This window comes from Haliotis cracherodii, unplaced genomic scaffold (genome assembly GCF_022045235.1).
Source record: "Haliotis cracherodii isolate W230 unplaced genomic scaffold, xgHalCrac1.p SCAF_16, whole genome shotgun sequence".
Taxonomy (NCBI): Eukaryota; Metazoa; Mollusca; class Gastropoda; order Lepetellida; family Haliotidae; genus Haliotis; species Haliotis cracherodii.
The window spans coordinates 30,835,741-30,856,435 of NW_027266271.1; the positions used below are offsets into that span (position 1 = coordinate 30,835,741).

At 44.2% G+C, this 20,695-nt stretch overlaps 1 protein-coding gene across 5 annotated transcripts in view; it reads left to right on the plus strand.

Moving 5' to 3' along the window:
* The window catches only part of LOC139464063 (prolow-density lipoprotein receptor-related protein 1-like), a 185,323-nt gene extending 169,886 nt beyond the window's left edge, over nucleotides 1-15,437 (plus strand). For 4 of the 5 annotated variants that reach the window (XM_071245608.1, XM_071245609.1, XM_071245610.1 and 1 more), the window contains 8 exons: nucleotides 407-571; nucleotides 1,162-1,266; nucleotides 3,106-3,223; nucleotides 5,490-5,612; nucleotides 8,459-8,541; nucleotides 8,699-8,786; nucleotides 9,949-10,084; nucleotides 11,036-15,437. In XM_071245608.1, the coding sequence (XP_071101709.1) occupies nucleotides 407-571; nucleotides 1,162-1,266; nucleotides 3,106-3,223; nucleotides 5,490-5,612; nucleotides 8,459-8,541; nucleotides 8,699-8,786; nucleotides 9,949-10,084; nucleotides 11,036-11,209 (992 nt within the window). In that variant the 3' untranslated portion in view covers nucleotides 11,210-15,437. The remainder of the gene's footprint in view (nucleotides 1-406; nucleotides 572-1,161; nucleotides 1,267-3,105; nucleotides 3,224-5,489; nucleotides 5,613-8,458; nucleotides 8,542-8,698; nucleotides 8,787-9,948; nucleotides 10,085-11,035) is intronic. The other variant, XM_071245611.1, reaches the window with a different exon arrangement.
* Nucleotides 15,438-20,695: the final 5,258 nt, after the last annotated feature.

Here is a 20,695-nt window from a genome sequence, read left to right on the forward strand (position 1 = left end):
GTAAACTGTTGCCTGTTTGCACAAGTGTTAAGAGACCAGGATCAGCTTTATAGGGGCATGGTTCATTAACTGGTGGCTGGACTACTCCAGGATCAGGTTTATAGGGGCATGGTTCATTAACTGGTGGCTGAACTACTCCAGGATCAGGTTTATAGGGGCATGGTTCATTAACTGGTGGCTTGACTACTCCAGGACAAGGAGGAGGCCCTACTGCAGATCCTACTGCACACTGCACTACCCCTTTCACTCTCTCATGCAGGGCCCACTTGCACAAAGTGATCTTAAGTCTATGTTAGAGTGTGGGAGTTACGATTGTTGTAGTGCTAAGATTGCTATGTGCAAGTGAGCCCAGGTTTTGGCGTTCCTGTGACTGTTCCTCTGGATGTCTGAGTATTGTTTGTTGCAGGCCATCGCTGTGAGCAGTGTGAGGATCTATTCTGCTACAACAGTGGCATTTGTATGGTGGACAGCCAAAACCAGCGCACGTGTCACTGCCCGAAGACCTTTGAGCCCGCCACTCAGTGCACAGAACACACGTGTGACTACATGTGTCAGAGCAACACACCTTCAGGTCTGTTAGAACATTACTTACAGGATAGATGGTGCACTAGCATTATGTGGGGAATATAAACACAACAAGAAGGGGATATGTGTTATAACAACACTAGCATCAAGTGGGGATGTAAACACAAGTAGGGGATATGTGTTATAACAACACTAGCATCAAGTGGGGATGTAAACACAAGTAGGGGATATGTGTTATAACAACACTAGCATCAAGTGGGGATGTAAACACAAGTAGGGGATATGTGTTATAACAACACTAGCATCAAGTAGGGATGTAAACACAAGTAGGGGATATGTGTTATAGCAACACAGCATCAAGTGGGGATATAAACACAAATAGGGGATATGTGTTATAACAACACTCGTATCAAGTGAGGATATAAACATAAGTAGGGGATATGTGTTATAACAACACTCACATCAAGTGGGGATATATGACATAGAACACAACCCAGGTCTATCCCCACTACCTTCAAATTGGTTAAGCCTATTGGTTAAAGCATTCGCTCGTCCCGCCAATGACGCCTGGTTGATATTGCTGGAATATTTCTAAAATCGGCATAAAACCACATTCATTCATTCATTTTGCTTCAGATCGCTGTACATGTAATGACAAGTGCCCCGGCCCCGCCCCGGCGTGTGTCAGCATCAGCCCCAACTGTTCTGGCTTCTGCAAGAATGGTGGAAAATGCATATTAGGTAAGTCTGCTTGATAGCTGCACAGACAGGTAGACACAGCTACAAACATGGAGCAACTGCTATAGATAGGTTGCCTGTACCTACAGAATCGAGCCTTAGCTACAGAAGGGAGCCATAGCCACAGACAGGGAGCCTGCAGCTATAGATAGGGAGCCACTTTTCAGAAGGGAGCCATAGCCACAGATAGGGATCCTGTAACTATAGATAGGGAGCCACTTTTCAGAAGGGAGCCATAGCCACAGACAGGGAGCCTGCAGCTATAGATAGGGAGCCACTTTTCAGAAGGGAGCCATAGCCACAGATAGGGAGCCATAGCCACAGATAGGGAGCCTGCAGCTATAGATAGGGAGCCACTTTTCAGAAGGGAGCCATAGCCACAGATAGGGAGCCTACAGCTATAGATAGGGAGCCACTTTTCTGAAGGGAGCCATAGCTACAGATAGGGAGCCTGTAACTATAGATAGGGAGCCACTTTTCAGAAGGGAGCCACAGACAGGGAGCCTGCAGCTATAGATAGGGAGCCACTTTTCAGAAGGGAGCCATAGCGACAGACAGGGAGCCTGCAGCTATAGATAGGGAGCCACTTTTCAGAAGGGAGCCATAGCCACAGATAGGGAGCCTGCAGCTATAGATAGGGAGCCACTTTTCTGTAGGGAGCCATAGCTACAGATAGGGAGCCTGTAACTATAGATAGGGAGCCACTTTTCTGAAGGGAGCCATAGCCACAGACAGGGAGCCTGCAGCTATAGATAGGGAGCCACTTTTCTGAAGGGAGCCATAGCCACAGACAGGGAGCCTGCAGCTATAGATAGGGAGCCACTTTTCAGAAGGGAGCCATAGCCACAGATAGGGAGCCATAGCTACAGAATAGAGCCATAACTAGAGAAAGATGCCGCAGCCACAGATAGGGAGCCATAGCTACAGAATAGAGCCATAACTAGAGAAAGATGCCGCAGCCACAGGTAGGGAGCCATAGCTGTAAAAGGGAGCCTGTACCTACAGATAGGGAGCCATAGCTATGGATGGGAGCCACAGAGGCGAGCCATAACCACAGATTGGGAGCCATAGCTAAGAAGGGAGCCATAGCAACAGAAGGGAGCCATAGCAACAGAATGGAGCCATAGCAGCAGAAGTTAGCCATAGCAACAGAAGGGAGCCATAGCAGCAGAAGGGAGCCATAGCAACAGAAAGGAGCCATTGCAACAGAAGGGAGCCATAGCAGCAGAAGGGAGCCATAGCAACAGAAAGGAGCCATTGCAACAGAAAGGAGCCATTGCAACAGAAGGGAGCCATGGCTGCAGAAGGAATTGAAATGTAGTAATTGCTTCCTCTTTGCATCGTATGATATGTCTTCAGAGAAGCCGACATTGTGCTTGTACCGACTTCCCGGCAGGTACCGGTGGCATGTTATACAAGTGTCTGTAGCAGACCAGTGTTATTTGTACATATTCCAGAAAGACACATGGTAACTTGGGCTGTGTGTAATATAGAAGGGGTGGTGTTGGAATATGTGTGAAGTTCTCACAGCTAGTGTCGTGATGCCAAAGAGGGAACCTCTGGTTTCTTCAGTGACTGTATATTAACTACAGTGAGTATATTGTCAGATCATAGGTTTTCAGCCGACCATGGTTGTGGTAATTACTCGTGCTATTACGGGGTGGGTGTAGCATCACACCAAAATTGTAAATCCTCAGATGATGGCTTGTTTTGAAGACGAAATGAATGAGTGAGATGAGTGAATGAGATGTTTTACAGTTATTCATGTGATAAGAAAGAATACAACGACTGTGCCTCAAGCATCCGAAAACCCATAACACGGGATACTGTGTCTGTTTCCAGAGAACAGGAAGAAGACGTGCCTGTGCAGCAGTGTACACAAGGGCCCCAGGTGCGACACATGTCGGTGTGGTCAGGGCGGGGAGTGCATCAACACTCACGACGGCCAGTACAAGTGCAGGTAACAACATGGAGTTAACTCCCCTTGGAATGGTTTGATTTGGTTTTGGATGAGTTGTTGGGGTTGTTGCATGGTACTAATGATAGAGCTTCATCTTTGTTTAAACACCATCTTTTGTAACAACTCAAGAATAACATCATGTCCGTTTGTATATGGTGTGGTGGGGTAGCCTAGTGGTTAAAGCCTTGATTGTCATTCTTACAATATGTGAAACCCATTTCTGTCCATTGCTGTGATATTGCAGGAATATTGCTACAAGTGGCCTGAAACTGTATTCAGTCATGTCAGATCACCTAGGTGATGGGTTGGCCTAGTGGTAATGCGTTCACTCCTTACTGGAGTACTCCTAGGTTTGACTCCTCATAGGGTGGGATGATGTGCAGTATGTCCAGTCACAGCTGCCGCAGCTGTCACAGCTGTCGTATTGATGTCAGTGGAGATGGAATCTCACGGCCCACTTTCTTGTTGTGCCCAAGGAGATGGGCTGAGCCTGCTGTCTTCTGTTGTAATCTGGGTCAACATGTCTATTATAAGGGTAACACTATTTTTCAGGGCATTATCATTTGCAGAAGCCTGAGGTCTTCCATTAACTGCCCCAGGGCCTCTGCAAATGATAATGACCTGAAAAAGAGCGTTACCGTTATTATAGCTAAAATGGATGGAATTTTTTATCAAATAAAAAGAAACAACAACATCAGTTTTGAAACATTTACTGCAATCAATGCAAATGTCACTGACCACATTTTACAAATATGGAAGCGTCATCGAACAAACCTGATGACGTCACTATAATACGTGACGTCAGTTTCTCTACCCTATGATGTCACCTAACAAAGGGCTTGATAATGGCCCATCGTCAAGTAATATGAGGGCATTATCAAGTTACAGTGGCCCGCTCATTTCTGATAACGTGCGGGCGGTTTAATGATAATTCTATCCATTTTAGCTATGATCATATATAGCTTGACCTTCCATATCTGTGAACACATCAGCGAGGCCTCTGATTTACCTAACAGCTCAGCTTCAAATTTAACGCTTTTTATTTCAAATTGTTTGCTTTTACATATGATTTATTTATGTTTCTATTGATCTCCTTGTTTCTGATAAATCCTGTGAATTCTCCATTTTTCTCTTGTATATAAACATAACATGTTCTGTATCTTTAATACTTTACTATAGATTTATTTTATTTCCTGTGTTTGGGTATGGGAGAGGTGGCTGTGTTCATCGTGTCTGTCCATCATGTTTAGCACACTCTGACAAAGTCAGTGTGAGCTGTGTCATGGTTCTTCCTCCGTTGTCCGTCCGTCCGTCCGTCCGTCTGTAAGCATATAACTCCTCTTCCATAGTAGCCCCCCTGTGATCCAGGGTTTGCAGTTTACCAATTAAAATGTGCCAATCGGAATATACTGTACGTGACTTCTTCCTGAAATAGCTTCATAATTATTTCGATGCATAACATGTCATACATGTAATACAGAAATAATTCTCATCGATGACAACATCTTTCGCCCATTCCTCACCTATTTCTCAGTTTGGTTTCAATGTCGATCTGATAGTGTTTGGTTCTTGATTGAAATATGTGACCAGCCATGAGATAAGGGACATTATGGGTGAAAAATCACTTCTTGGACTTCTTATTATATCTTAATCTACAGTATCTTAGCACAAAAATACAATTCATAAGCTTCAGTTCGTAAGTATTGCAGAGTTACAGGGGACCAAACATTGGACTCATTTTTACAAAGTCCCTTTTTTAGCTGCATTACTGTCTATGTAATGATTGCAGACTTTACTTGTAATGTCTAATTTATTGGGGGCGGTTGGGTTGGGTAGTGGTTAAAGCGTTCGCTCGTCACGCCGAAGACCTGGGTTTGATTCCCGACATGGGTACAATGTGTGAAGCCCATTTCTGGTGTCCCCCGCTGTGATATTGCTGGAATATTGCTAAAAGTGGCATCAAACCATACTCACTCACTCACTCTAAATTATTGAAAGTAGACATGTATGCTGCAATATTTTGAAATAATGTTTTTATTACATTATGAAGTGACAAGAGAAAGTAAGATGTTTCTGTACAGCCCACTCACATGGCGTTATTACGGAAGTCAGTTGACATCAAATGCCTGTCTTTATGACATCACAGCACAGTTGTATCCTAGCACCCGTAGCGTCCCTTTTCTCCTGGGGGTCACATATGTTTATGGTAGTACAGGTGAGCTTCAGTGCCTGGCGTATTGTGACCTCTGTCTGTGTCCACTAACAGGTGTTTCTATGGTCATGTGGGGCTGCTCTGCCAGCATGCGTGTGCAGGTGTCTGTCACAATGGAGGAAGGTGTGACGGCTGTCACCTCGGCCGCCACCACAATGCCACCTGTCAGTTCTGCATGTGAGAGTCTTACTTGTCTCTAGACGTCACTTACGCTGCCTTCAATCGTTGATACACACTCGTGCAGTGGGATGGAGTTGGGGCTGTTCTTGTAGAAACTTACAATGGTGACACAACACACAGATGCCAACCAGTACTGTTGGCGTAATAAGTACTCTCGTTAGCCGAAATGACGCTATTATGCTTGTCCTCCAAAAATAACAACTTTTGACATTGTTTTCAAGAATTATTTATGTGCATAAAATATCACGGCGATCAAATTGTTAATGCCCCTGTCACATGACACATTGTACAGGAAAGTAATTCGTTCCTCGAAATACCACATTGTCTTTCTGCAGTACAGTTCTGAATGTATTGTCACGTGATGCATGTTGTAATGTGTGGACCTTTCACCACATGTTTCGTCAACAATGCTGTATACGATAGTATGTATAGTTTTTCCGATGCCTTTTTTTTGTCGCTTTGCTAAAATAATGGGTTTGGGAGGCTTGATCACACGGCAGCTTGAATTAAATGCTTTCGTAAGTAAATGTAATTTTAAATTATCAAAGATATACAAAATACGAGTTTAACGTGTGTCCCCGATAGATGAGGTGTTGCAAATTGTTATGGAACTTATATTTTCCAGTGCTATTGTCATTTGATGTCCAATTTTCGAAGTTAATGGAATGCTTTGACTTTCAATTTGGAGGTTAATCATATGGAATAATTCAAATTGAGTAATTTGTTCTGCCTATTTTGAGCTTTATCACCCTATATTTGAAATAATGTATTACTAGCGTCAATACCTGTGTACCCATGTTTCACGTCTAGGCCTAGCGTCAATACCTGTGTACCCATGTTTCACGTCTAGGCCTAGCGTCAATACCTGTGTACCCATGTTTCACGTCTAGGCCTAGCATCAATACCTGTGTACCCATGTTTCACGTCTAGGCCTAGCGCCAATACCTGTGTACCCATGTTTCAAGTCTAGGCCTAGCGTCAATACCTGTGTACCCATGTTTCAAGTCTAGGCCTAGCATCAATACCTGTGTACCCATGTTTCACGTCTAGGCCTAGCATCAATACCTGTGTACCCATGTTTCACGTCTAGGCCTAGCATCAATACCTGTGTACCCATGTTTCACGTCTAGGCCTAGCGTCAATACCTGTGTACCCATGTTTCACGTCTAGGCCTAGCGTCAATACCTGTGTACCCATGTTTCACGTCTAGGCCTAGCGCCAATACCTGTGTACCCATGTTTCAAGTCTAGGCCTAGCGTCAATACCTGTGTACCCATGTTTCACGTCTAGGCCTAGCGCCAATACCTGTGTACCCATGTTTCTAGTCTAGGCCTAACGAAGATGTTGAAGTGAAAACCTGTGCAATGGTACTATTAACGTTACTCTTTTCCACATTAAGATTATGCTTTTTTACCGACCTGACTACTCCAGTGCTTCAGTAGGGGTTGGCATCTCTGGGATAAGTATTTCCTCGACCCTGTTTCGCAAAGTGATCATAGCTCTACGACTTGTTATTGGTATGCATAGATGTATAGACATATCATAGCTCTACAATTGTCATAATTCCTGTACTTTATCATAGACATACAGAATGATCGTGCCTCTGTAACCACCATAATTCCTGTACTTTATCATAGACATACAGAATGATCGTGCCTCTGTAACCGCCGCAATTCCTGTACTTTATCATAGACATACAGAATGATCGTGCCTCTGTAACCACCATAATTCCTGTACTTTATCATAGACATACAGAATGATCGTGCCTCTGTAACCACCATAATTCCTGTACTTTATCATAGACATACAGAATGATCGTGCCTCTGTAACCACCATAATTCCTGTACTTTATCATAGACATACAGAATGATCGTGCCTCTGTAACCACCATAATTCCTGTACTTTATCATAGACATACAAAATCACTGTGCCTCTATAATTGTTGTAATTCCTATGGCAAATATGCCAGGTGTAGCGCTGTGAGACCGGGCCAAGGCCTACTTGTTACATCTGTGTGTTGTGATCCATGCTTTGAGACTACTGCAGATGGACTCCCGGCTGCTTCACTCCATGCTGTCTCACCAGTCTGTATCATCGAAACTAACATTGTAACAATCACCCATTGCTTGTCTTGAGCTCCCTAACACTGCCATCATGCTATAGCCACCACATTCGCGGAGGTAAAGGGTTAAATGTGACAACAGAAACTGATGTAAAATGAGAGCTTTGTCTGAAGTGTCTGTCAGTTGAAGACCATGTATTCATCATGTGCTGGTTTCTTGTTAAGTACACAGGCTTGTTCTGAAGCCTGAATTGTGCGTGCGTGCGTGCGTGCGTGCGTGCGTGCGTGCGTGCGTGCGTGTCACTGCGTTACTTGTAAACACATTCTTCCTGAGCCAAGGTGTGGTCAAATTTATTATAGCTTCAGAATTTCTAGTGACTCACAACATATTTGGACGGCAGTCATTTTGGTCCGTAACTTTTAAAGGGAGGGGAATGGCTGATCAAACAATATTGTAGTTTTCTACTCATAAGAAGTTTAAGAACACCCGATTCTTTAATGTTACTATAGTTAATCTGTCCTGTTTTTTAACCTCCTATGAGTAGAATATGTTTGATCTTTTTGTTTGATCATGACATTATTTCCTCCATACATACATGTCCACCCTTCAGATCTGTGCGTGCGTACTCGTGCTACGGACAAATTCAAGGCAGCCATGGTGCCTGATGTAAAGAGAACTGAAATTCATTTCATGTAACATTGTGTTGTTGTTGTTTTAATTTGTGTATTTATTGAAGAGTATCTTTAAACAACTGCAACAAAATAATTCTGCTTTTTTCAGATGTAAGGAAGGTTTCAGTGGGTCATTATGTGAAGACAGCGGGATAACCAAGCCAGTCGTCCACCAGCCCCAGAGTGCTCTCAGTGAGTTGATCCTGCTGTAGACATTGTCTACATTCCCGCAACATTGAGCCCACTTTCAGTTATATAACAAAACTACTGATGAAAGCTTTTACTGAGACTCTTGTCTCAGTCTCTTGTGTCTCTAATGTTTGTGATGACCTAACACTGTCTCTTCCAGACCCGTTGTACATCATCATCCCGGCGATAGCCCTGGTCCTGGTGCTGCTTCTCATCCTTGGTATCGTCTTCTACAGGAGGAAACAGAGGTACGTAATGTCTCGGGAGCTATGTAATGTCTGGCGAAGCTAGGTTAATTCGAGGGGTTTGGGAAGATGTACGTAATGTCTCGGGAGCTATGTAATGTCTGGCGAAGCTAGGTTAATTCGAGGGGTTTGGGAAGAAGTACGTAACGTTGGGGGAGCTATGTTATGGCTGGCAAAGCTAGGTTAATTCGAGGGGTTTGGGAAGACATACGTAATGTCGGGGGAATGTGTGTAGGTATGTAATGTTTGGGGAGCTATGTAATGTCAAGGGGATCTGGGGGAGGTGTGTAATGTTGAGGGGATCTGGGGGAGGTGCGTAATATTGGTGGAGGTATGTAATGTCGAGGGGATTGGGAGGAGGTATGTAATGTTAGTGGATGTATGTAATGTTGGGGGAGGTATGTAATGTCGAGGGGATCGGGGGCAGGTATGTTATGTCGAGGGGATCGTGGGCAGGTATGTAATGTCGAGGGCAGTCAGGAGGAGGTACGTAATGTTGTGAAGAGCTACATAATGTCAGGGCAGTCAGGAGGAGGTACGTAATGTTGTGAAGAGCTACATAATGTCAGGGCAGTCAGGAGGAGGTACGTAATGTTGTGAAGAGGTACATAATGTCAGGGCAGTCGGGAGGAGGTACGTAATGTTGTGAAGAGTTACATAATGTCAGGGCAGTCAGGAGGAGGTACGTAATGTTGTGAAGAGCTACATAATGTCAGGGCAGTCAGGAGGAGGTACGTAATGTTGTGAAGAGCTACATAATGTCAGGGCAGTCGGGAGGAGGTACGTAATGTTGTGAAGAGGTACATAATGTCAGGGCAGTCGGGAGGAGGTACGTAATGTTGTGAAGAGCTACATAATGTCAGGGCAGTCAGGAGGAGGTACGTAATGTTGTGAAGAGCTACATAATGTCAGGGTAGTCGGGAGGAGGTACATAATGTGATGAAGTTTTAGTAATATCAAGGTGCCATTTTGGAAAATATTTTATCTGGTTCTATTGAGAGTCTTCTAAGAACTGTTTTACCTGCACTATTAAGCAGAATGCCAGTCATGATCGAGTCACATATGACTGTAATGCTTATATAGAAGATAATACATAGAAGAATGAAACTTTTCCCCGCGAGCCCCCATGATGTACAGCTGTGGTGATGTGTAGCAATGTGTGCAGGGTGGAGCAGTACGGCCACAAGCGGATGAAGGAGCCCAACAGGATGGATGTGAAGAACCCCATGTACCTGCGCCACGAGGAGGAGCCGGACGAGAGGGACCCACTCGGAAATAATCCTATATTTAGAGGCGATGCTGTAAGTAACATTATACCACTAGGGTCCATGTGTAATGACCATTCTTCTGGTGTGTTTGGCTCTGTGTAACTATCCTACCACACGTGACACGCCAAGGTTGGACGATTCGATTCAGACGAGGGGAGCGAGCATCATTTAACTGTTTTGCGTTAACGTGTAAAAACATCACATTCATGGCCAACATGTTATACGTCAGTTAGCACCAAGCAGGTGACAGACGAGCACTTGAAAGCCAAGCATGTGAAATGGGCTACAAATGGTGTCTGAGTGCGTCCAATTGTAATAGGTTTGCTAAATCTTTAGCCTGCTGATTTGTTGTTACACGTCTTATCCCTAGCTACCTGCTGGATTAATTTTAGCATAAGGTGTTCTAAAGAGGGTGGCTGATTTCAAACAGTCGAGGCTTCATTAAACATGGGACGAATAAACCAATATTTTACCCATTTGTTCCTGATAGCAAAGTACACATTAATATATAAGTATATCATGACATTTTCAAACATACAGTGGTTAAGACCAAAAGGAGCATAAAACTTGTAAATTTTCTTGAACCTGAATTGCTTGAATGAATATGGAATGCGTTTCATATCAGAAGCCTGTATAAACTGTCAAATTTGCGCAAACTGATTTCAGTAATCATATTTATGATATCTTAAATTTAACTGAGCATAAATTTGCATGTTTTTATCGTCAAACAATGGTGCAATGGTAAATCATGAACCATTTTAGTAAATATATTATCCAAATGTTAAACAGAATAGAACTTATGTTTATGAATCACTGTAAGACGGTTAGTGATCTCCATTCCAGCTGTATGACATTCGGAACCATTACCCTGACCTGTGTAGGATGACACTGTGCTATTGTCATGATGTGGGAATTTGACACAGTGGCTGCTCAAATGTTTAGTCATTCATTGTTATGTAGACTGATGACATTCTTCTGTTTCAGTCCACAAACTTCGCCAATCCGATGTACGACGTGTACAACACGAGTGAGAGCATGCAGATGCTGTTGAACCAGGAGGTGGTGCACGACAGCGAGGAGAACCAACTGCTGGAGGAGGGGTCCAATGTGCGCTACTTTGGAACCGGGGATAACGCCACAAAACCTGCTAAAGCGTGATGAAGGACATGCTTCAGATGTGGCGACATCTGATTCCCCGAACCGGACAAGAGTTACAATCAAGACATGACTTGCCAAAGTGCTCATATATACATATATATAAATATATATATATATTTATTCAAAGGACAACAGTGATGGTTATGTGACCTTGACATGATCTTTCAGGGTCAAGGTGACAGCGTCCGTGACCTTTAAGTGTGATAGATGCAGTGAAGCGCTAACAGGGAGTATATACAACTGTGATCATGAGACTTTGTATCTATGGTTGTGATGAAACTGCTTCAGATCAAAAGGTCAAGGTCACATGGTTGACCTTAAGAGGTCAAAGTTCGGATACTGCTGCTACTTGTTCCAGTAATGGAATGGACTAATTCTATGGTTTATTTTATATGGATATAACCTTATTATTTACAAATTCAGCTACAGCAGTTTATGAAAATCTCGAGGATCTGCAATTGTTAAATCTTTTAACAAAACAACTATTTTTATAACTTTTATATGACTGTTTGATCATTAAGGTAGTGTCTTGGTGGGACTGAGGTGCAGACACAATAGGCCACGGGAGGCCACAACAAATTATCACTTGTTCCTCACAGCTTTTAGTCGGATCGTCAGATGTTTTATTTCCTAGGTCATGTGATGTTTTATTTGCTAGGTCGTCAGATGTTTTATTTCCTAGGTCATGTGATGTTTTATTTCCTAGGTGGTGTGATGTTTTATTTGCTAGGTCACGTGATGTTTTATTTCCTAGGTCGTGTGATGTTTTATATGCTAGGTCACGTGATGTTTTATTTGCTAGGTCATTTGATGTTTTATTTGCTAGGTTGTCAGATGTTTTATTTGCCATGTCATATGATGTTTTAATTACTAGATCAGATAATTTAATTACCACGTCATCATATTGTTCAATTACAAGGTCATCTTATGTTTTAATAACTAGGCTGGGTTATGTTTTAATTTCTATGTCATCATATCTTTTAATTACAAGTCATCTTATGTTTTAATTACTAGTTCAGATGTATTAATTACTAGGTCATAAAATGTTTTCAGATATTTTAATTAGTAGGTCAGATGATTTGATAAGCAGATTATCAGATATTAAAATTCCTAGGTCATCTGATGTTTTAATTACCAGGTCATCAGATATTCAAAGTACTAGTTTGAGCCATATTTGATCACGCTTGGGGTCACATGGGGGATGTAGAAATTTGTGATCAAAAAGTATTCCTACATTGGTTGCTAGGCAGTAGTTTCTGTTGCTTGGGAATATTATAGGTAGTCTTTGGTGACTTTGGAGGATGAACAAGTCCTTAATTTGTTGTGTCTTTTTGGGGTACATTATGCAGAACTATCCCCAAAGATGGATGAAATTCTCCCGCAGAGACACGCACGCCTGTCTTCCTGTTTTCACATTTAGGAGCGTCTATTTAAAACTGTTCATGTTTTAAGCTGAATTGCATTGTTTGCTTTTTAAAGTAATTGTACAGATTTATAGGTCATTCCTTGTAAATACTTCTTTTTAGTCCAGTCATTCTATATTCTATACAATTCCATCATTACTAGAAGAAGTCCCTCATGCTAACAAGGATATAGATGTTTCAGACTTTGCAAACACATGGGTTTCATTGACAGTGCGGACATGTGGCTGTTCGGTGTGAAACTGCTTTATGTGTTAACATGGCCGAAAGCTTTAACTGAATCACTGTGTCACGTCTTCCCATCTTTCTGATGCAGCAGTTGTTTCTTAATTACTTTTCATATTACGTATCTTAATTATGTATCTTTAGTGTTCTGTATGAAGTTTGTAAGGTATCATACTTCAGGTCTCACAAAGATTATTTCTTATCTATTTTTGTACATTTGATTGTATATAAATAGAATATGTCAAATAAGATTTAACCATTCATTGATTGAAGGAAATCATCAGGCCTATTTTCAATCAATTTCTTTTTGGCTAGAACGCCATTATTATGATAAAATTTCAAGCTTGTTTGATACCCAGGAAATTTATGTAAATGCTTACCAATGATTGGGTAGTTATTCTGAGGTTCATGTATCAGATTCAGTTGTAATTAGTGCAGAGTTTTCTTTAGCTGAATACCTGGACTTGTGGCAGTCAATCTCACTGTGGAGTTTCTGCAGTTTTCCATGGAATTTCTGCAGTGTTTCGTTGGAGTTTCTGCAGAATTTCCGCAGTGTTTCCATTGGAGTTTCTGCAGTGTTTCCACTGAGCACTCTGAGGCAGTGAAGCATATCATGTGTATTTGTACCTTGTTTTATTGTTGCATATTATGTATAGATTTATCTGTAAATATTGTCTGTGTACATAGTGGTATCTCTCTTTCCTTCATGGTGATGTTACATGTAGTAGTCTATGGTCTTATGTCAACTCCCATTTGTGTCCCACTTGGTCAAGAAGCCACCTTCCCTCCTTCCATAGGACACTGTGGAGTGGGGCTGAGGTAGCCAAGTGTTTGCTCATCACACCTAAAGTCTGTGTTTGATTCTCTGTTTAGGTACCATGTTTGAAGCCCATATCTTGGGTCGCCCTCCAAAATATTGCTGCAATATTGCAAAAGTGGTGTAAAACCCAACTCACTCACTAACCCCATAGGGCACTGCTTTACAGACTTTTAAATGGTAGCATAGGCTTACAGTAGTCCGAGCCCATGGATGGCTTACAGAGGTCTTCATATCGTTAACTGGATAAAGAAATCCCAAACATACGTTAAGTGTTCTGTTCAGTAATTATGCTGATTTGATTCACAACTAATTGCAATAGGAAGACGAGGCTGCTGCAGCAATGATGTCATTGATTGTGCAATATTGGAATGAAATGATTTCATTCGTTCATTCAAAATAGACATCATTCTCATGTGGTTTCTATTCAAGCCAGATGTGATTTCAGTTACACTCTTGTTAAGGATAATTACAAACACTGGTGTGTGCCCGGGCTCTGCTTGTCCACCAGTTGATGATGCAAGTCACTGTTAAACTCATTTATCATAATCGGTCGTAACATTTCCTTGGCAGTGTGGTTTGCTACACATGAGAGTTGAACATATTTAGTGTGGCGAGGATGAAAGCGTGATGCTCCCATGTGTGTAAATCAGAACATCATGTTGTACATACAAACGTCTTGTGATTTACTGATCACTCTGTTATCATCATCAGTGATAGTTTCATTACCCATGATGCATTGTCAAATCTTTTCCATATATATATATGTACTCTGACTGACGATGTAATCCTATATGAGTCCTGTATTTCCAGCAATTGTCAACATTCCATCAGCCATTTTATACTTTGTTAGTTGTATTTTATATCATTGTCTTATGTTTAGTTGAAGATGTTGGTACCTCACTGTTATGTTCATGAAGTTGACGAAAAATCAAATATTGACAATTTTAGCTGCTCTTGTTGCTAATTAGATTTCTTAACCACAACAAATCAATAAAGTGCTTGTTGGCATTTGGGGGCAAAAACATGAGATTGTTTTTCTTGGCAGAGTGTCAAGTTGTTTGGGCTTTTATATCAGGGTCAGAATGGAATGAATTTTAGAAGCAGTATTTCATGAAGCAGAGAGCCTTGCTGCGCAGTGTTGGATGTGCAGTGTCGAAGGTCTTGCAGCCGAGTGGTGCAGGCGTTGGCTACCGTAGACTGCGTTCTGTTCCCCTTTCTGGATTCACGGTTTTCCACCACTTGCGTTGGGCTCGAAGTATCTGGACGAGTTTTATCAGCCGCACAGTTTATTTGTTTGTTGTGGTTTCTTGTTTAGTCTGGTTGTTGGCTTAGTGCAGTGACAGCCTTGTTTACAAACTATCGCAGTTATGTTTCCGACTATGCTTGAAATGTCGTCCATGCTCTTGGCTACAGAAAGACAACAAGGTAATGTGGTGTGGTCACTGGGCCTCATGGTAGCTGCTCACACTCTGCATAATATGACATCACGCCCAGTCACAATCCAATTTAATCCTATTTTCAAGCATGGTCATTTATCAGTTTTACTGGGTTAACAATTTTGAGGTTGTGTTGCCATGTTTTACCAAGATTTCCTATTGTCCTGTATGTGTAGTTTTGTCCAGGCCTCACAATGTATTGATTATGGTCGAAATCAGTATTGCCATTTCAGAGAAATGGTCTCTTATTGTTATGCAAGAACTACATACTGTCAGATCTTCCTATATCAGTGATGGTGATTAAAACAGTGATATACTATCAGAAAGTGTTCCACAAAGTTATTTACAGGTATTTTAATTTTACCGTTATTAGAGAGTCCTAATCAATATGTGTTTGTTTTACTATGTTCCACCATCACTCATGACGACACATGGTCACTATTTTCAATCAACGAATGAAGCTATGGCCTGGCTCCACCCAGAGGGTAGCGGTGGGGTAGCCTAGTGGTTTAAGCATTCCTTCCTCATGCCGAGGGCCCTGGTTCGATTCTCCACCTGGGTATAATGTGTAGCGCCCATTTCTGGTGTCCCCCTCCGTGATATTGCTGGAATGTCGCTAAAAGCGGCGTTAAACAATACTCACTCACCTAGAGGGAACCAGTGAGTGCTCGGATTACATACGGTGTCTCATGTAACGTGCTACAGCCCTTAGACCGCCTCCATGGTCTGGTGGTAGAGCTTCCTCTCGGAGAGCGGAAGGTCTGGGGTTCAGTCCCCGGCCGCATAATACCAAAAGATGTTAAAAGATGGTACTTGTTGTTACCCTGCCTGGCGTTTAAGGGACTAAAACAAGGACTGGTCAGCTCGGAATCAGTATACTGTGTCTGAGTGGGGTATTCATATTAAACTGTGGCGCGCACACACACACACACACACACACACACACACACAGAGCTATATACAAGTGCAATAATCTTGGACACGATGTTAAACCCCATTTCACCTTACCATCTCTCCACATTGTTTCAATTAAATGCAATAGTAGGATTTGCACAGAGTAGAGCTCAGGTCTTCCTTAGTTGTACAGGACATAGGTACAGATGGCCCAGTTGTCTGAGGCGCCATAATTTGTTGAGCAGAGTTGTGTCCCTTGGTAACGCCAGAAGAATGCGCGACCTGATTATATTTGTACGTTTGTCAGCACCATACCCTTGCCCATGTCAGCACCATACCCTTGCCCATGTCAGCACCATACCCTTGCCCATGTCAGCACCATACCCTTGCCCCTGTCAGCACCATACCCTTGCCCCTGTCAGCACCATACCCGTGCCCCTGTCAGCACCATACCCGTGCCCCTGTCAGCACCATACCCTTGCCCCTGTCAGCACACTACCCTTGCCCCTGTCAGCACCATACCCTTGCCCCTGTCAGCACCATACCCTTGCCCCTGTCAGCACCATACCCTTGCCCCTGTCAGCACCATACCCTTGCCCCTGTCAGCACCATACCCGTGCCCCTGTCAGCACCATACCCTTGCACATGTCAGCACCATACCCTTGCCCCTGTCAGCACCATACCCTTGCCCCTGTCAGCACCATACCCGTGCCCCTGTCAGCACCATACCCTTGCCCATGTCAGCACCATACCCTTGCCCATGTCAGCACCATACCCTTGCCCGTGTCAGCACCATACCGTGCCTGTGTCAGCACCATACCCTTGCCCCTGTCAGCACCATACCCTTGCCTGTGTCAGCACCATACCCTTGCCCCTGTCAGCACCATACCCTTGCCTGTGTCAGCACCATACCCATGCCCCTGTCAGCACCATACCCTTGCCCCTGTCAGCACCATACCCTTGCCCAAGTCAGCTCTATACCCTTGCCTGTGTCAGCACCATACCCTTGCTCCTGTCAGCACCATACCCTTGCCCCTGTCCGCACCATACCCTTGCCCCTGTCAGCACCATACCCTTGCCTGTGTCAGCACCATACCCTTGCCCCTGTCAGCACCATACCCTTGCCTGTGTCAGCACCATACCCTTGCCCCTGTCAGCACCATACCCTTGCCTGTGTCAGCACCATACCCTTGCCTGTGTCAGCACCATACCCTTGCCTGTGTCAGCACCATACCCTTGCCTGTCAGCACACTACCCTTGCCCCTGTCAGCACACTACCCTTGCCCCTGTCAGCACAATACCCGTGCCCCTGTCAGCACCATACCCTTGCCCATGTCAGCACCATACCCTTGCCCGTGTCAGCACCATACCGTGCCTGTGTCAGCACCATACCCTTGCCCCTGTCAGCACCATACCCTTGCCTGTGTCAGCACCATACCCTTGCCCCTGTCAGCACCATACCCTTGCCTGTGTCAGCACCATACCCATGCCCCTGTCAGCACCATACCCTTGCCCCTGTCAGCACCATACCCTTGCCCCTGTCAGCTCTATACCCTTGCCTGTGTCAGCACCATACCCTTGCCCCTGTCAGCACCATACCCTTGCCCGTGTCAGCACCATACCCTTGCCCCTGTCAGCACAATACCCTTGCCCGTGTCAGCACCATACCCTTGCCCGTGTCAGCACAATACCGTGCCTGTGTCAGCACCATACCCTTGCCCATGTCAGCACCATACCCTTGCCTACGTCAGCACCATACCCTTGCCCCTGTCAGCACCATACCCTTGCCTGTGTCAGCACCATACCCTTGCCCCTGTCAGCACCATACCCTTGCCCCTGTCAGCACCATACCCTTGCCCCTGTCAGCACAATATCCTTGCCCGTGTCAGCACCATACCCTTGCCCGTGTCAGCACTATACCCTTGCCTGTGGTGCGTCACCAACTGCTGGCTTTACTTGAGCCTCCCTATAGAGACATGTATCAAGGTGTGTCGCCCACTGCTGACTTTACTTGAGCCTCCCTATAGAGACATGTATCAAGGTGTGTCGCCCACTGCTGGCTTTACTTGAGCCTCCCTGGTAGAGACATGTATCAAGTTGCGTCACCAACTGCTGGCTTTACTTTAGCGTGCGTCACCAACTGCTGGCTTTACTTGAGCCTCCCTATAGAGACATGTATCATGGTGTGTCCCCAACTGCTGGCTTTACTTTAGCCTCCCTATAGGGACATGTATCAAGGTGTGTCGCCCACTGCTGGCTTTACTTGAGCCTCCCTGGTAGAGACATGTATCAAGGTGCGTCACCAACTGCTGGCTTTACTTTAGCGTGCGTCACCAACTGCTGGCTTTACTTGAGCCTCCCTATAGAGACATGTATCATGGTGTGTCGCCCACTGCTGGCTTTACTTGAGCCTCCCTATAGAGACATGTATCAAGGTGTGTCGCCAACTGCTGGCTTTACTTTAGCCTCCCTATAGAGACATGTATCATGGTGTGTCACCCACTGCTGGCTTTACTTGAGCCTCCCTATAGAGACATGTATCATGGTGTGTGCCCAACTGTTGGCTTTACTTGAGCCTCCCTATAGAGACATGTATCATGGTGTGTGCCCAACTGTTGGCTTTACTTGAGCCTCCCTATAGAGACATGTATCATGGTGTGTCACCAACTGCTGGCTTTACTTGAGCCTCCCTATAGAGACATGTATCATGGTGTGTGCCCAACTGCTGGCTTTACTTGAGCCTCCCTATAGAGACATGTATCATGGTGTGTGCCCAACTGCTGGCTTTACTTGAGCCTCCCTGGTAGAGACATGTATCATGGTGTGTCGCCAACTGTTGGCTTTACTTGAGCCTCCCTATAGAGACATGTATCATGGTGTGTCGCCCACTGCTGGCTTAACTTGAGCCTCCCTATAGAGACATGTATCATGGTGTGTCGCCAACTGTTGGCTTTACTTGAGCCTCCCTATAGAGACATGTATCATGGTGTGTCGCCCACTGCTGGCTTAACTTGAGCCTCCCTATAGAGACATGTATCAAGGTGTGTCGCCCACTGCTGGCTTTACTTGAGCCTCCCTATAGAGACATGTATCATGGTGTGTGCCCAACTGCTGGCTTTACTTGAGCCTCCCTGGTAGAGACATGTATCATGGTGTGTCGCCAACTGTTGGCTTTACTTGAGCCTCCCTATAGAGACATGTATCATGGTGTGTCGCCCACTGCTGGCTTAACTTGAGCCTCCCTATAGAGACATGTATCATGGTGTGTCGCCAACTGTTGGCTTTACTTGAGCCTCCCTATAGAGACATGTATCATGGTGTGTCGCCCACTGCTGGCTTAACTTGAGCCTCCCTATAGAGACATGTATCATGGTGTGTCGCCCACTGCTGGCTTTACTTGAGCCTCCCTATAGAGACATGTATCATGGTGTGTCGCCCACTGCTGGCTTTACTTGAGCCTCCCTATAGAGACATGTATCATGGTGTGTGCCCAACTGCTGGCTTTACTTGAGCCTCCCTGGTAGAGACATGTATCATGGTGTGTCACCCACTGCTGGCTTTACTTGAGCCTCCCTGGTAGAGACATGTATCATGGTGTGTCACCCACTGCTGGCTTTACTTGAGCCTCCCTGGTAGAGACATGTATCATGGTGTGTCACCCACTGCTGGCTTTACTTGAGCCTCCCTGGTAGAGACATGTGCAAAATAACATACAACACAATCTTTGAACAAAATGACATTTACTGTGAAATTTATTCCTTTACAGAGCAAGAAAGGAGACACATTTAATATTATCAACACAGAATTAGTTCATGGACAGGTTCTTCAAAGAAATAGTTCACAGAATATCAAGACTAGTAATTATCATTCTCATGTTAACAAAGTAATTTTGAAACCAAGTTACTAAACGTCTTTGCAGTTCGAAGCTCCCCCACCCCAGCAACTATTCCTCCACTGGCAGAACCTATCCATACAGAAATGGCAGGGGCCAGTCAGTGGCGACATAGTCATCCAAATGGTGGTTGGTAAGTCAAATAGGAAATAGAATAATAGATGCAGACATTTGGTAAGATGCCAATAATAATAAAGCTCAGCCTCATCAACCTAATGATGTCAAAAATAGTGCCATGGCTACACTGTAGCTCACCTGGATGACTACAACTTCACATTTAAAACTCTCAGGACAACCAATGAAGTAGCGATTGTCTTTGTTCTTCTCGTCGCCTGCAACATTTCAGAAAAACAACTGAGAACTAAACCAGGACCAGTAACACCAATGCCAATTCCAAGCACTTCCTGTTTTGTAACACATCCCCTCCTGCTTGCTAGTATGCCAAAACTGGATGCACAAATATTTCCGTTTCTCTCAACTACAACTATTTACCATTGAGACACTGCAATATGAACCACCTAATTATGTGGGGCATGGGTGGCCCAGTCGTCTAAGGCGCCGCGATTCGCTGATCAGAGTTGCATCCCTTGGGCACGCCAGAAACCTATGATTGTGGGTTCGAATCCCAGTTCGCCCCGATTATGTTTCTAGGTTTGTCACCACCATACCCGTGCTCGTGGGTTTCAGCGAAGTGGTAAATGTCTGAGACCTGCATCACTTCGGCTTTCCTCCTACATTAAGCTGACACGTCGTGATATAACTGGAATACTGTTAAAAGCGGCGTTAAACCCAACTCAC